Genomic DNA, 12285 nt, shown 5'->3' with positions numbered 1-12285 from the left:
GGTTGTGTGAAAAGTTCAAAGAGTCAAAAGAAAACCTGTTGGACCTTTATAATGATATACAAAAAGTAATGCAACAATCCAGTGCAGTGGAAGCAGGTGCAGACCAGACATGCACTTGTATGTTTTTTTCTAGTTGACAAGTAAATGACAAATTTCTTGTTAATGTTATAAAAGTTAAAAGTAAGATTCTGTCATGAAACGAAGATGATAAAAATATATTTATATAAGTCATACCCCTAATTTAGTGCTAAATCTTGGTACAAAGATTGTCATGCATACCATGAAAGTTTTAGCTTTCTCCCATGTATAAGTCACAACCCTGTTTTTGCAGTTTTGATCAAGTATAAAAATAGTGCAGCTTATAAAGGAGTAAATGCTGTGAGTTCACTAAAAGTGGATTTTAAAAGATTTCCTTTAACAATTTACATTTGCAGGACTGTTTTAATATGTCAGATATTTAAACTAGCAAGTTCTTGAATCACAAAATGCTACTAAATTAGAACCTAATAGAAAAGTACTGTCTGTCTGTCTGTCTGTCTGTCTGTTTGCCTCTCTGTCTGTCTGTCTGTTTGCCTCTCTGTCTGTCTGTCTGTTTGCCTCTCTGTCTGTCTGTCTGTTTGCCTCTCTGTCCAGCTGGCAATCATGAGGTTGTGGATTCAATTCCTGGACTGGGCAGCACATTGTGTCCTTGAGCAAGGCACTTCGTTTTCATGTTACACCACTCTACTCAACTAGAATGAGTACCACTGGAATGCTGGTGCACTCCCATCAGTTTTTGCATCCTGGATGTTCTACCTGGTCAAGGTTGAGAGAAGCAAAACGGTGACCATATCTGTAATTACATAGACACTTAAGAACAATTAGTGAAAATATGGTATATGCTACCTTGTCATAATTGCAAGTAATAGCTGTGTGGCGAAGAGGCTTGCTTCCCAACCATGTGATTTCAGGTTCAGTCCTACTGCATAGCACCTTGAGTGTTTTCTACCAAAGTCCTGGGTGGATCAAAGCCTTGTGAGTGGATTTGGTAGACAAAAGCTGAAAGAAACCATTGTACGTGTGTGTGTGTGTGTGTATGTTGGGTGTGTTTTGGCATCATGTGATTGTAAATGAGCATTGCCACCACACAGGCAAGGTTGTTTGTTTCTGTAATAAACATGTCTGGCCATTGGAACTATTACCTTGCTTTAAAACAGATGAGGGTTGAAGACAGGAAGGGCATCTAGTTGTAGAAAATCTGCCTTAACAAATTCCATCTGACCCGAGCAAGTATGGAAAAGTGGATGCAAAATGGATGATGATGCTATATAAAATAACACGAACAATGTAATTATAAAGTGGAATGGTACCTAATTTTCAGCAAGGCATTTCCTGTGGCAAGTATTGCCTAGTTTGTAATCACAGTACAGTTGCTGGAGTAAGATTAACCCTTTAGCACTGAAACAGGCCATGTCAGGATCAAATATTCTTTTTGTTTTATGTCCTATCCAACCAGATCCAGCCTCTTACATCTAACCTACAATGTCATTCTAAAAATAAGCTGTCATATCCTTGAAATCGTAATGTTTCAAGATAATGCATGATTAATTTAAAATGTGCTGGTTGCCAGAACTGCTTGAATGGCCCTCGTGCCGGTGGCACGTAAAATCACCTACTACATTCTCAGAGTGGTTGGCGTTAGGAAGGGCATCCAGCTGTTGAAACTTTGCCAGATCAGATTGAGCCTTGTGCAGCCTCTGGCTCACCAGTCCTCAGTCAAACCGTCCAACCCATGCCAGCATGGAAAGCAGACGTTAAACGATGGTGATGATGATGTGAATAAACAAGTGTTACATTTGATAGAGTAATCCAAATGCTAAAGGGCTAAATCTTTCATTATACATTTGAATTTTTCTATTAACTGGACAATATAGGCACAGCTGTGGCTGTGTGGTAAGGAGTTTGGCTCCCAACCACATGGTTCTGGGTTCAGTCCCACATTGTGGCACTTTGAGTAAGTGTCTTCTATTATAGTGTCGGGGCCAATCAAAGTCTTGTCAGTGGATTTGGTTGACAGAAACTGAAAGAAGCCTATCATATATGTATGTGTGTGTGTTTGTCTCCCATTACCACTTGCTAGCTGGTGTTGGTGTGTTTACGTCCCCATAACTTAGCAGTTTTGGTAAAAGAAACCGTTGGAATAAATACCAGACTTCAAAAAGAAAAAAAAAAACGTACAGGGGTTGATTCATCTAACTAAAAATTCTTCAAGGCATTGCCCCAGTATGGCTGTGGTCTAATGACTGAACTGAGTAAGATATAAAAGAAAAGATTTTAAAAAATACATGAAACAGATTCTTGTAATTCCCAAGTAATGTCAGCTTCAATTAAAGCATGTTTAATGTTTTATCTCCAGCCCTGTATCTCCATAGCTTTGTCTCTTTTCACACAGAGTAGCAAATACGTAGGTGTAGTTAGCAAAAAACATATTTGATGGATTCCCAGAAAGGAAGGCAGTGTGTGAGATGGTTGGCAGGGTGGGGGTTAGTAAAGTGGGCAGTTGAGTATACTGGAATAACCAGCCTTCAAAATGTAAACCAGTTTATCAGACAGCAAGGTTTGCAAAGTAATGCAGCACAGTAGAGACCAATAAATCAAACCAATGATCAATAGCAAATAAAACTCAGAATCCAAATTAATTAGCTCTGGTCTGGTCTTCACAGCCATCTTGCATTTGAAATTTCCTTTAATTTCTGTAGAATACCAATGCACTTGGTGCTTATAAATTTGTTTACAGAATGCATGTGTGTGTGTAAAAAGCAAATAAGTAACAAGGATGTCAAGGTATCAGTGCATTACGGCCATTTCAAATGGCTCCATTACATCAATTTGAAATACACTGATGAAAAATTTGTTAAAAAATTATAATGGAAAATCCTGTATGTTGAAAACCTATATAGTCTTATGATTCTGAGGAAGGTGAGGAATTTCAAATTGATGTAATGCTTGCATTGATTGATTAAATGGAGCCGCCTGAAATGGCCGTAATACACAAATACCTTGACATCTTTGTTACTTATTTGCTTTTTATTCACCTTATTTCAAGCTGTGTGGACAATACCGGAGACTGACTTGGTGCCTCAACCTAAGTACCTAATTCAGTTGAATCTTATATATCATAATCATCATTATTGTCGTCTAACGTCTGCTTTCCATGCTGGCATGGGTTGGATGGTTTGACTGAGGGCTGGCAAGGCAGATGGCTACACCTGGCTCCAATCTGATTTGGTAGAGTTTCTACAGCTGGATGCCCTTCTTAACACCAACCACTCCGAGAGTGTAGTGGGTGTTTTAGACCTTGCTTCCACACCTGAAACTTCTCCTCTAGTTCTGATAGTGACTCAGCTATTAGAGCAAGGTTATCAGCATAGAGAAGCTCCCAGGGGCATCCCGTCTTGAATTCCTCTGTTATTGCCTGGAGGACTATGAAGTATAAGAGGGGGCTGAGGACTGATCCTTGATGGACCCCTACCCCTACCTGGAATTCTTCACTTTACTCATTGCCAACCTTCACCTTACTGACAGCATCCCTGTACATGGCTTATACAGCTCTCACTAACCATTCATCTATCCCTAGTTTCCGCATTGATATATATATATATATATATATATATATATATATATATATGATGAGCTTCTTTCAGTTTCCATCTATGAAATCCACTCACAAGGCTTTAGTTGGGCCACAGCTATAGCATCAGGCTTAATTTAATTTAAACAGTCAGTTAGGGACTAACTTACTAGCTTCGGATTCCACTCTCTCTCCAGCTTATCATACCGATCACTATCTTTGTTTCAATGTTCACTTTTCCATGTTTGCATGTGTTGGCCAGAATTTTATTTAGGCAGATTTTCTATGACTGGATGCCCTTCCTGTTGCCAGTGACACATGACAAACTGAGACTACTGTATTTTCCAGCTGGCAAATCAACATAGTATATAATGTAAACATGTAGTGTAAACATTCAAACATCGTCGCTATCTTTCCAAATCCTGCTGCATTTCTCATGGAATTTTTGGTCCTCCAAAGTCGTCTTGGTGCATAGGTTAACCTACCTCTTTTGGTTACAAATTTTAGCCTAAAAAACTTGACTTTTACAGTAAGTGATGACCTTACTGCTGAAGTTGCTTAAGTTACATTGAGTTTCCTGTGACTTAAGTAATTTTAGAACTTGAATCTTCAGTTACGAGAGAGAGAGAAATAGAATGAGAGAAACACATGCACACAACAAAAGTCTCTTTGACAACATTCCATGGATTTGGTCATCAAGAACGGAGACAAAATCTCACAAAGCTCCCATTAAAAACACCAAGCACATGATTTGAAATATTGTGTGCTTTTCTTTTTTTAAATAAAAATTCTTTCCTTTGACTAACTTCACAGTTTATTAATTTGTATAAATTTACCCTAAACCGTTTGTTGTTGATTTTTATTTTTTCTGATTCATTTCTATAAACATTGAAAATGTAAATATCACAAAATATTCTCTTTATTTTATTTATGACAAAACATCATCAAAATTCAATTTTGAATCTGTTTCATTCTATTGTATTGTATTGCTCCATTGAATTTAAGATCTCTCAATTCATCATAACGTTCTATCTGTATGTATGACTGTATGTATGTATATACAAGCACATTGTGTGTGCGTGTGTGTGTGTGTATATGTGTGTTGTATGTAAGTGTTTGTATGTGCCTGTTAATTTGTATTCCTCACAAAGTCACTCCTCATAGACATAAACCTCAGAGTAATGGAGCCCTCACATTAAAACAATGTCGTCAACTTTATAGAGTTAGCACCAATAATATATATTCAGTGCATAGCCCCAAGGAGTATGTTTGTACTATGAATGACAGTTACCCTGACGTCTGCCACAGACTCAGCCAGTCTCTCAACTGCAGTTTCTGTTGCCAGTTAATGTGGTAAATATACCTGATACTGTATTTTTTCAGGACTTTTTTTTTTATCTAATTGCAAATGCTTGGTAGCACTCGGGTTCAAATCTGCTGCTCTCTCTTTTAGATACACACACACACACACACATGCCATCACTATAATCATCATTTTAATGTCCACTTTTCGATGCTTGCATGGGTCAGATGGAATTTGTTGAGGCAGATTTTCTAGCCCTTCCTGTTACCAACCGTCACCTGTCTCCAAGTGAGACATTCATTAAGTTTGTGACAAACATTGACACCAACTTTCTGCTATCGGCATTTCCAAATGTTGGTGGCTATAATATTGGCTGTTGGACTCTTGTACAGTGAAGCTGATAGGAGAATCAGGAGAATAAGAGAATACATACATAAAACATTCAAATCTGCACATGCACTGACATCAAATACTGCACACATACACACAAACATGTACAAATACCCTGTTGATGTTGTTGAAATTCCTATGAAGGAGCCTTAGATCTAGGTTAGAAACCTGCTCTTTATTGGCAAGAAATCTTGAAATAAAACTGAATAATAACATACATACATACATACATACATACATGCGTACATACATGCGTACACATGTACATACATACATACATACTTACTACTATCAGTTGTGTCCTCGAAAATAGAAAACAGATACATTGATTACAGTAAAATTGTGTATTTTAGGTCAAACCAGTAACTGTGTTCATGCTCATGGGAAAAGATCTAATAATATGAATATTTGATGTAATGTCTGTCATATTACTTGATATATATTTTCAGTTCTCACTATCTCTTTCTTTATTATCTTGTTTTTTATTTTAAATTAACAGCGATCGTTTTATTCCATTTCATCTGCTTCACTTGGCTTAACTGCTGATGTAATGACATTGCATTACAATTAGACAACCAGGTCAAGTATACTTTTAAGCAATCTTCAATGAATTCACTATCTCTTCCATCTCGCTTGACAACCGATGGTGGTGTGTTTACGTCCCCGTAACTTAGCGGTTCGGCAAAAGAGACCGATAGAATAAATACTAGGCTTCCAAAGAATAAGTCCTGAGGTTGATTTGCTCGACTAAAAGGCGGTGCTCCCGCATGGCCGCAGTCAAATGACTGAAACAAGTAAAAGAGTGTACAAATAAGGAAAAAAATAAATAAATAGTTACCTGGGTAGCAAAAATTCACATATATAATTAAAAAGCAATGCAATAATACATTATGGAGGATATATCATAAACAATAATTATTTATGAATATATTGATGGCCAAATATGTTATCATAAAATGCATGAAAGAAGAATATTTATAGTTATGAACAAGTCACAATTATAATTGAGAGAGTTTCAAAAACCCTTACATGTATATTTATATGGGGGGGGGGGCTGAAAGTTCCTGGCTTTGGGTAAAAGAAAATACAGGAGGATCAGTTAATTATGATTTTACTCATCGTATTCCCCTCTCAGATTCACGCATCTATTGCAAGGGTACTTCAGTTTTCCTAAGCCCTGTAAAAGAACTCAGACGGTTGGGCCTCCAACCAGGCCTTTCACGATACCCTTAAAACCAAGAACTTTTCAGCACCCACCCACTCGTTTATATGTTTGTGTGTGTTTGTATGTATTTACATGTATGCATTCATATTTATAGTCTATCATTATCTTTTTCTTTTTTCTTTTTACAGTGAGGAAGAAAAAGATGGAATTGTTTGCCTTTGGGAAGGATACTATGGAGATATACGACTGCAAACATTCGACATATTTTCCAACAAGGTCATCAAGAGAGTCTCCCTTGGTTTTGACCACAGTCTTTTCATCAGCCAAAAAGCTGAGGTGTTTGCTTTGGGCAGTAATAGCCGTTGTCAACTGGGACTCAATGGGTTGACAAAAACCTCAATCACTACCCCACAAGTATTGGAAATATTCAATGGTGAGTAATTATTTTTACAGGTGTTTATGTATTGATTTCATATCCAGGTACAATAAGCTACAAATTTGCTCGGAAGAAGGAATCGGATGTGTGTCATTCATGCCTTTATTGGCAGTCTTCGTGCTGTTACATGAATACATGGCGTGACTCTGTGGTCAAGAATTTTCTTTTGTAAACATCAGCCAAGTGGTTTCATGTTTGATGCGCAAGTGCTGTAGATGTGTGTCTTTTACCACATCTTTAGGTTGACCAGCATATTCTGAGTGAAACAGATGGAAACTGTGTGGAAACCTGTCAGAAACCTGTCAGAAACCTGCACAGACATCTCAAAAGTAGACAGACACCACCATTTTTGAAAGATCTATTTCTAGAAATAAAACAATGTCATTTAAGGCATTTAAGCAATTAATCTAGTAATTAATAGACATGCCTTGTGTAGTTTTTATCTGTCTGCGCTGCATGTGTGAGTGTGTGTGTGTGTGTGTGTGTGTGTGTGTGTGTGTGTGTGTGTGTGTGTGTGTGTGTGTGTGTGTGTGTGTGAATGTGGTCAAACCCCTTAGAGTGAGAATTTAAGGACCAAAACACTTGCTTGAGGGAGTTGCTTTTCTAAAGACCGTCTGCTTTTTAGCTGTCTTGAGAGTTTCTTATCACTTACCTGTCTGCACTGCATAATGAAGGACATCTATTTACTTTCGAGCTGTCTGTGTATATGGTTGAGCAATACATTCCTCATTATGGCATAATGTTACCAATGGTTTCACTCCATTTATTGAACTTGACAATACTGACGATTTCTCACACATGCTGACCAGAAGCACATGGACTCTTTTGTGTTGGAGGTAAATATACAGCCCTGGTTCACACGAACTAGAACAGTGGTTCCCAACCTGTGGTCCACAAAGGCTGTACTGGGTTTTTGTGAACTAAATTCAAAATTTCAAATAAATATATATATATATATATATATATATATATAAGGATAGGCATATTAAAAGGAGTCCATGGGAAAACACATTTGAATAAAACGGTTGGAAACCACTGAAAAGGTTAGGAACCACTGAACCAGAATAAAAAAGTGGTGAACACTTAGAATATTTTCTGGGAGGGAAAGAAAAGCTGTCTCTTATGGAATGATGTTGGCTGTGAGTGAATAGTTTCAGGTGTGCATGTGTACTTGTTTTTTTTTTGTTTATTTTTTTTGTTCTCTTTTCCTAAAAAGGGGACAACCATGTTGCCAAAAGGAATTTCCTTTCAGGAGGACAGCAGTGAAATATTTCGCTTTAAAAAAAAAAGGATTATGTAGGTTTGCACTTGCACACATACACATGAACACATACAAACACACTATGTTGTTTAGGAAAGCATATCAAATAATATGCAAATAATAAATAAATTTACCATAACCTCTTGTAAAAACTTCTGTGTTAAATGTCTTTAAAAACACATTTAATCAGACTGGATATCGTTGTGTAATGTAATTTATTGTATTTTCTGTTTCAGGAAAGGAGATAACAGAAGTGACATGTGGAAAATGGTACAGTGCTGCTGTGTCTTCCTCTGGAGATGTTTTTACTTGGGGTGATTCCACAAAAGACCAGTGCGGTTTGGGACGTTCTGAGATAATTTCTAACCCCGAGCAAGTCACATTTCGTTTGACAGAAGATAAATGTAAACATGGAATTCCAATGCCTGAAGAAAAGATCCTGATACGTCAGGTAGCCTGTGGGGAGACCCACACATTGGCTATTTCCTGCAGGGGTGAGTTATGGGTCTGGGGTAGTGGAATGGGACTTGGGTTAGGAGAACAAACAACTGCTCCTGTTCCAGAAAGGGTGGAAGACCTTTTGGAATACAATGTACTTGATGTCTCGTGTGGTCTGTCACATAGTATAGCTTTGGTTGAAAAACAAGGAGCCATTGGTACACCTAAAAAGATGAGTTCTGATATGAGATTCCACAAGTATTATCCTCCAACATGTGCCAAGTGTAACCAAGAGATCTATAGCTACATTGAAACTAATGATTTGTGTATTATAAGTGATGAACACACTTGCTGTAAGAAACCTGACAACAAAGCACCAATAACTAGATCTGAACCTTTAAAGAACGAGTCATTATCAAACTCTGCCCCATGTCTAGCAAAAGAAACAGACAGCAGTTCTGCCTATGAATCCTCTCAACCGACATCAGAATCAACTGAACCTTCTGAAATAAATTCTAGCAATGGAATTACAAGTGGCAAAAGTCAGTCTTGTAACAATATTAATAAACCTTTTGTTTCTTCACAAGAATCTGAAGAAAAACATACTACAGATTTGAAAACTGGAGAAAATCAGTCCCAAAATGGGCAAATTGTGAACTTAACTACAAAAGATGAAGTCATCCAAACTTCACAATCTGAAGAGAAAAGTGCTTGTGAGACAAAGACTGCTGATAGTTCTTGTCCAACAAATTCTGCAGCAGAATGTGATAATAAATTAAAACCTCGACTAACAGATGATACGATTCAAGCAACTCTAGACAATAACATGGAAAACGAAGCAAATGGAAATACAATCCCAAACTCTGCTAATTCTGAAGAATTTCAAGAACATTCTAAGGAAAATAATTCAGTTCAGAAAACTGTTGATTCTTCAAACAACACAGAGACTCCTGTGAAAAATTCTGTTGACCCTAAAGGGGATTTGCCTGAGGACACAGATTGCAATAATAGTCACAGTTCCCAACCTTCAACAACTGTTAGTATGGAAAATATAGTTCAAAAATCTCATATTTTGGATGAAGATGAAGCTCGGGAGTTCCTTGCCAAACAACTCTGCAACCGAGAAGATTCAGATACAGATTTGGGTTGTCAACATCCTATTAAAAGTCGGTTGGAAAACTTACTTATTTCAGTTCCAGAAACTTCTGTGGCCGTCGTTCAACAGGTCACTGATTTAACTCATCGGGCAATCAGCACGTTCCGATCATCAGTTGGCAGCATGGCAGATTCCTTTGGCTTTGTCTCTGGTCAGAGTATAGAATTAGATGGTCTTTCAAAGTCTAGCAGCATTGATTCCAATTTACAGTCAGACACTGACTCGCCAAACTTATCCCGTCGTGACTCTGTCTTTACATACGATACTTCAGCAAGCGAGGATTTGTGGAGAAGAAGATCTGGCAGTACAGATGATATTCTTTTGAGTGAGAGGTCCGACTCACATTCTTCCCTCAGAGCCCTTTGGAGACGATCCAAGAGGCTCGAAAAAGACCGACAGACGCATAAAAAAGATGAGAAAAGTAAGTCAGAGCTTTACTGTCACTTTTGTTTCTTATTAGAATTTTTCCTGGTTTTTTTTCACTTATGATTTAGTCAAATCTCTATTCTCTTTCTTTCTCCTTTATACAGTAATCCCTTACCATATCGCGGTTCATTATTTAAGCTTACATCAATTCCTCCGTGGTGTTGTTTTGCATTTATAATAAAATAAATTATATACAAATTACAAAGATAATATTTATTTCTTTATTTCCCACAAGTGACTAAACATAGAGGGGACAAACAAGGACAGACAAAAGGATTAAGTCAATTACACCGACCCCAGTGCATAACTGGTACTTATTTAATCAACCCCAAAAGGACGAAAGGTAAAGTCGACCTCAGCGGAAATTATAAAAATGATATTAAGAAAAATATACAGTACTGTTTCTACTTTGCTGATTTTCACCTATTGTGGGAGGTTTTGGAATACCTGCGATAGTCGAGGAATTACTGTAGTTCTGTTTATCTTTACTTCACAATGTCTCTCTCTTTCTCACATTGTTATTTTTCTAACTAGTATTTCTTCTTTACTTCTTTTCAACTCTTTTTCTCCTTCTAAGTATCCTTAAGCTTTTCATTTCCACAATTCTACCATTTTTTAAATCATTTCTCTCTCTCTCTCTCTCCCCTATTATATCTTTTTATCTTACTTAAAGCAGATACATTTTAAAAAAGGGATGGGGAAACCTTTTAGTGCATCGAGCAAAAATTTCCCAAGAAAAAGGTCCACAGGTGGATCACAGGTTCTAACTCTTATATCTGTGTAAATCTTGTATATATCTATGATTTGATATACATTAATAAAGGTAGGTTTAACACATTGAATTAATGCATAACATCTTCATTTACGCCGTCACTGAATTTAGGACTTTTATATTACTTATGAGGTATTCTATATTTTTCAGCTAGAGTGTAGTTGGGTCTCAAGGGGGTCGCACAAACCTAGCAATATGTGTTTTATAGTGAAAACAAAATTTCCATTCAAATGGTAATTACCGGATGATTTCTGGCTGAAACAAGAAAAAGAATAAAAGAATAGAGAGATTACACATACATATAGATGGATTTAAATAGAGGGAGATAGTGAAGGAAGGCAGAATGAGGGATACATTAAAAAATCCGATGTCAGTGAGGTCAGTGTTGAATCGGCATCACTAAATAAGCAGTGCCAAAACAGCTGTGCCAAAATGCCCTGCTTCAGTAACTTGAATTACAGGAAAATCAAGAATTTTTCTTTTTCTTTTTTTTTTTTCTTAAGAATCAAAATGGTTTATTAACATATTTTTACAGGAAGAAAAGAAAGAAAAAAGACATTAAAAGTATAAAAGATCAAATTATCAAGACCCCCACCCGCCCTCCAGAACTACCTCATGAAGGAAACAAAGAAAAAGAAAAAAAGAGGTGGTGGTGGGGGATTAAGCAGCAGAAGATGGAGCAAGGCGGAGGTGGAGAGAACTGTTTAGCCATACCTCGTAGACATGATTGCAAAGGCTTTGCTGCTGGAGAGAATGTCCAGCGACACTCACTGCAACAACCACTCCAGTTTTAAGTTTGAAATTGTGTTAGTTTTGTTTGTTTGTTTGCAAAAAAAAAATAAAAAAGAACAAATTAATAAAAAAAAAACTAATAAATGTTTTTACATAAAGCCACAATGGAAATTTTAACGAGTTAAGTTCTCACATTATCATTTGTGTAACAATTAAGTTTTCACTTGAGATTTTAATTTAAATATGAAATGCTTTAATAGAAGCAGTTTTGAGCAGATAAACAACTTGAGACAAGAAGTAGTCTTGAGGAAGTTATCATCAAAGCAGTTCACAACAACATTATGTCATATCTCACATGCAAAATAGCTTCTAGTATTTTAGTAACAATCTGTTACATTCTGAGTTCATGTCTAACTAAGTGAAAGGCTTAGATCTAATTCTGTGGCACTGTGGCCATGCTGGAGCACCGCCTTTAGTCAAGCAAAATCGACCCCAGGACTTATTCTTTGTAAGCCTAGTACTTATTCTAAGTTACGGGGACGTAAACACACACACACACATATATATATATATATATATATATATATATATATATA

At 36.9% G+C, this 12285-nt stretch overlaps 1 protein-coding gene across 2 annotated transcripts in view; it reads left to right on the top strand.

Annotated features, from left to right (window-relative positions):
• The window catches only part of LOC106871355 (alsin), a 92992-nt gene that overhangs the window by 40508 nt on the left and 40199 nt on the right, over positions 1–12285 (top strand). For both annotated transcript variants that reach the window (XM_052970013.1, XM_052970012.1), the window contains exons 2-3: positions 6657–6901; positions 8402–10180. In XM_052970013.1, coding sequence (XP_052825973.1) covers positions 6657–6901; positions 8402–10180 — 2024 coding nt within the window. The remainder of the gene's footprint in view (positions 1–6656; positions 6902–8401; positions 10181–12285) is intronic.

Source organism: Octopus bimaculoides, chromosome 8 (genome assembly GCF_001194135.2).
Source record: "Octopus bimaculoides isolate UCB-OBI-ISO-001 chromosome 8, ASM119413v2, whole genome shotgun sequence".
Lineage (NCBI taxonomy): Eukaryota > Metazoa > Mollusca > Cephalopoda > Octopoda > Octopodidae > Octopus > Octopus bimaculoides.
The sequence above is the reverse complement of the archived record's forward strand: the minus strand, read 5'-3'. Positions and strand labels throughout refer to the sequence as shown.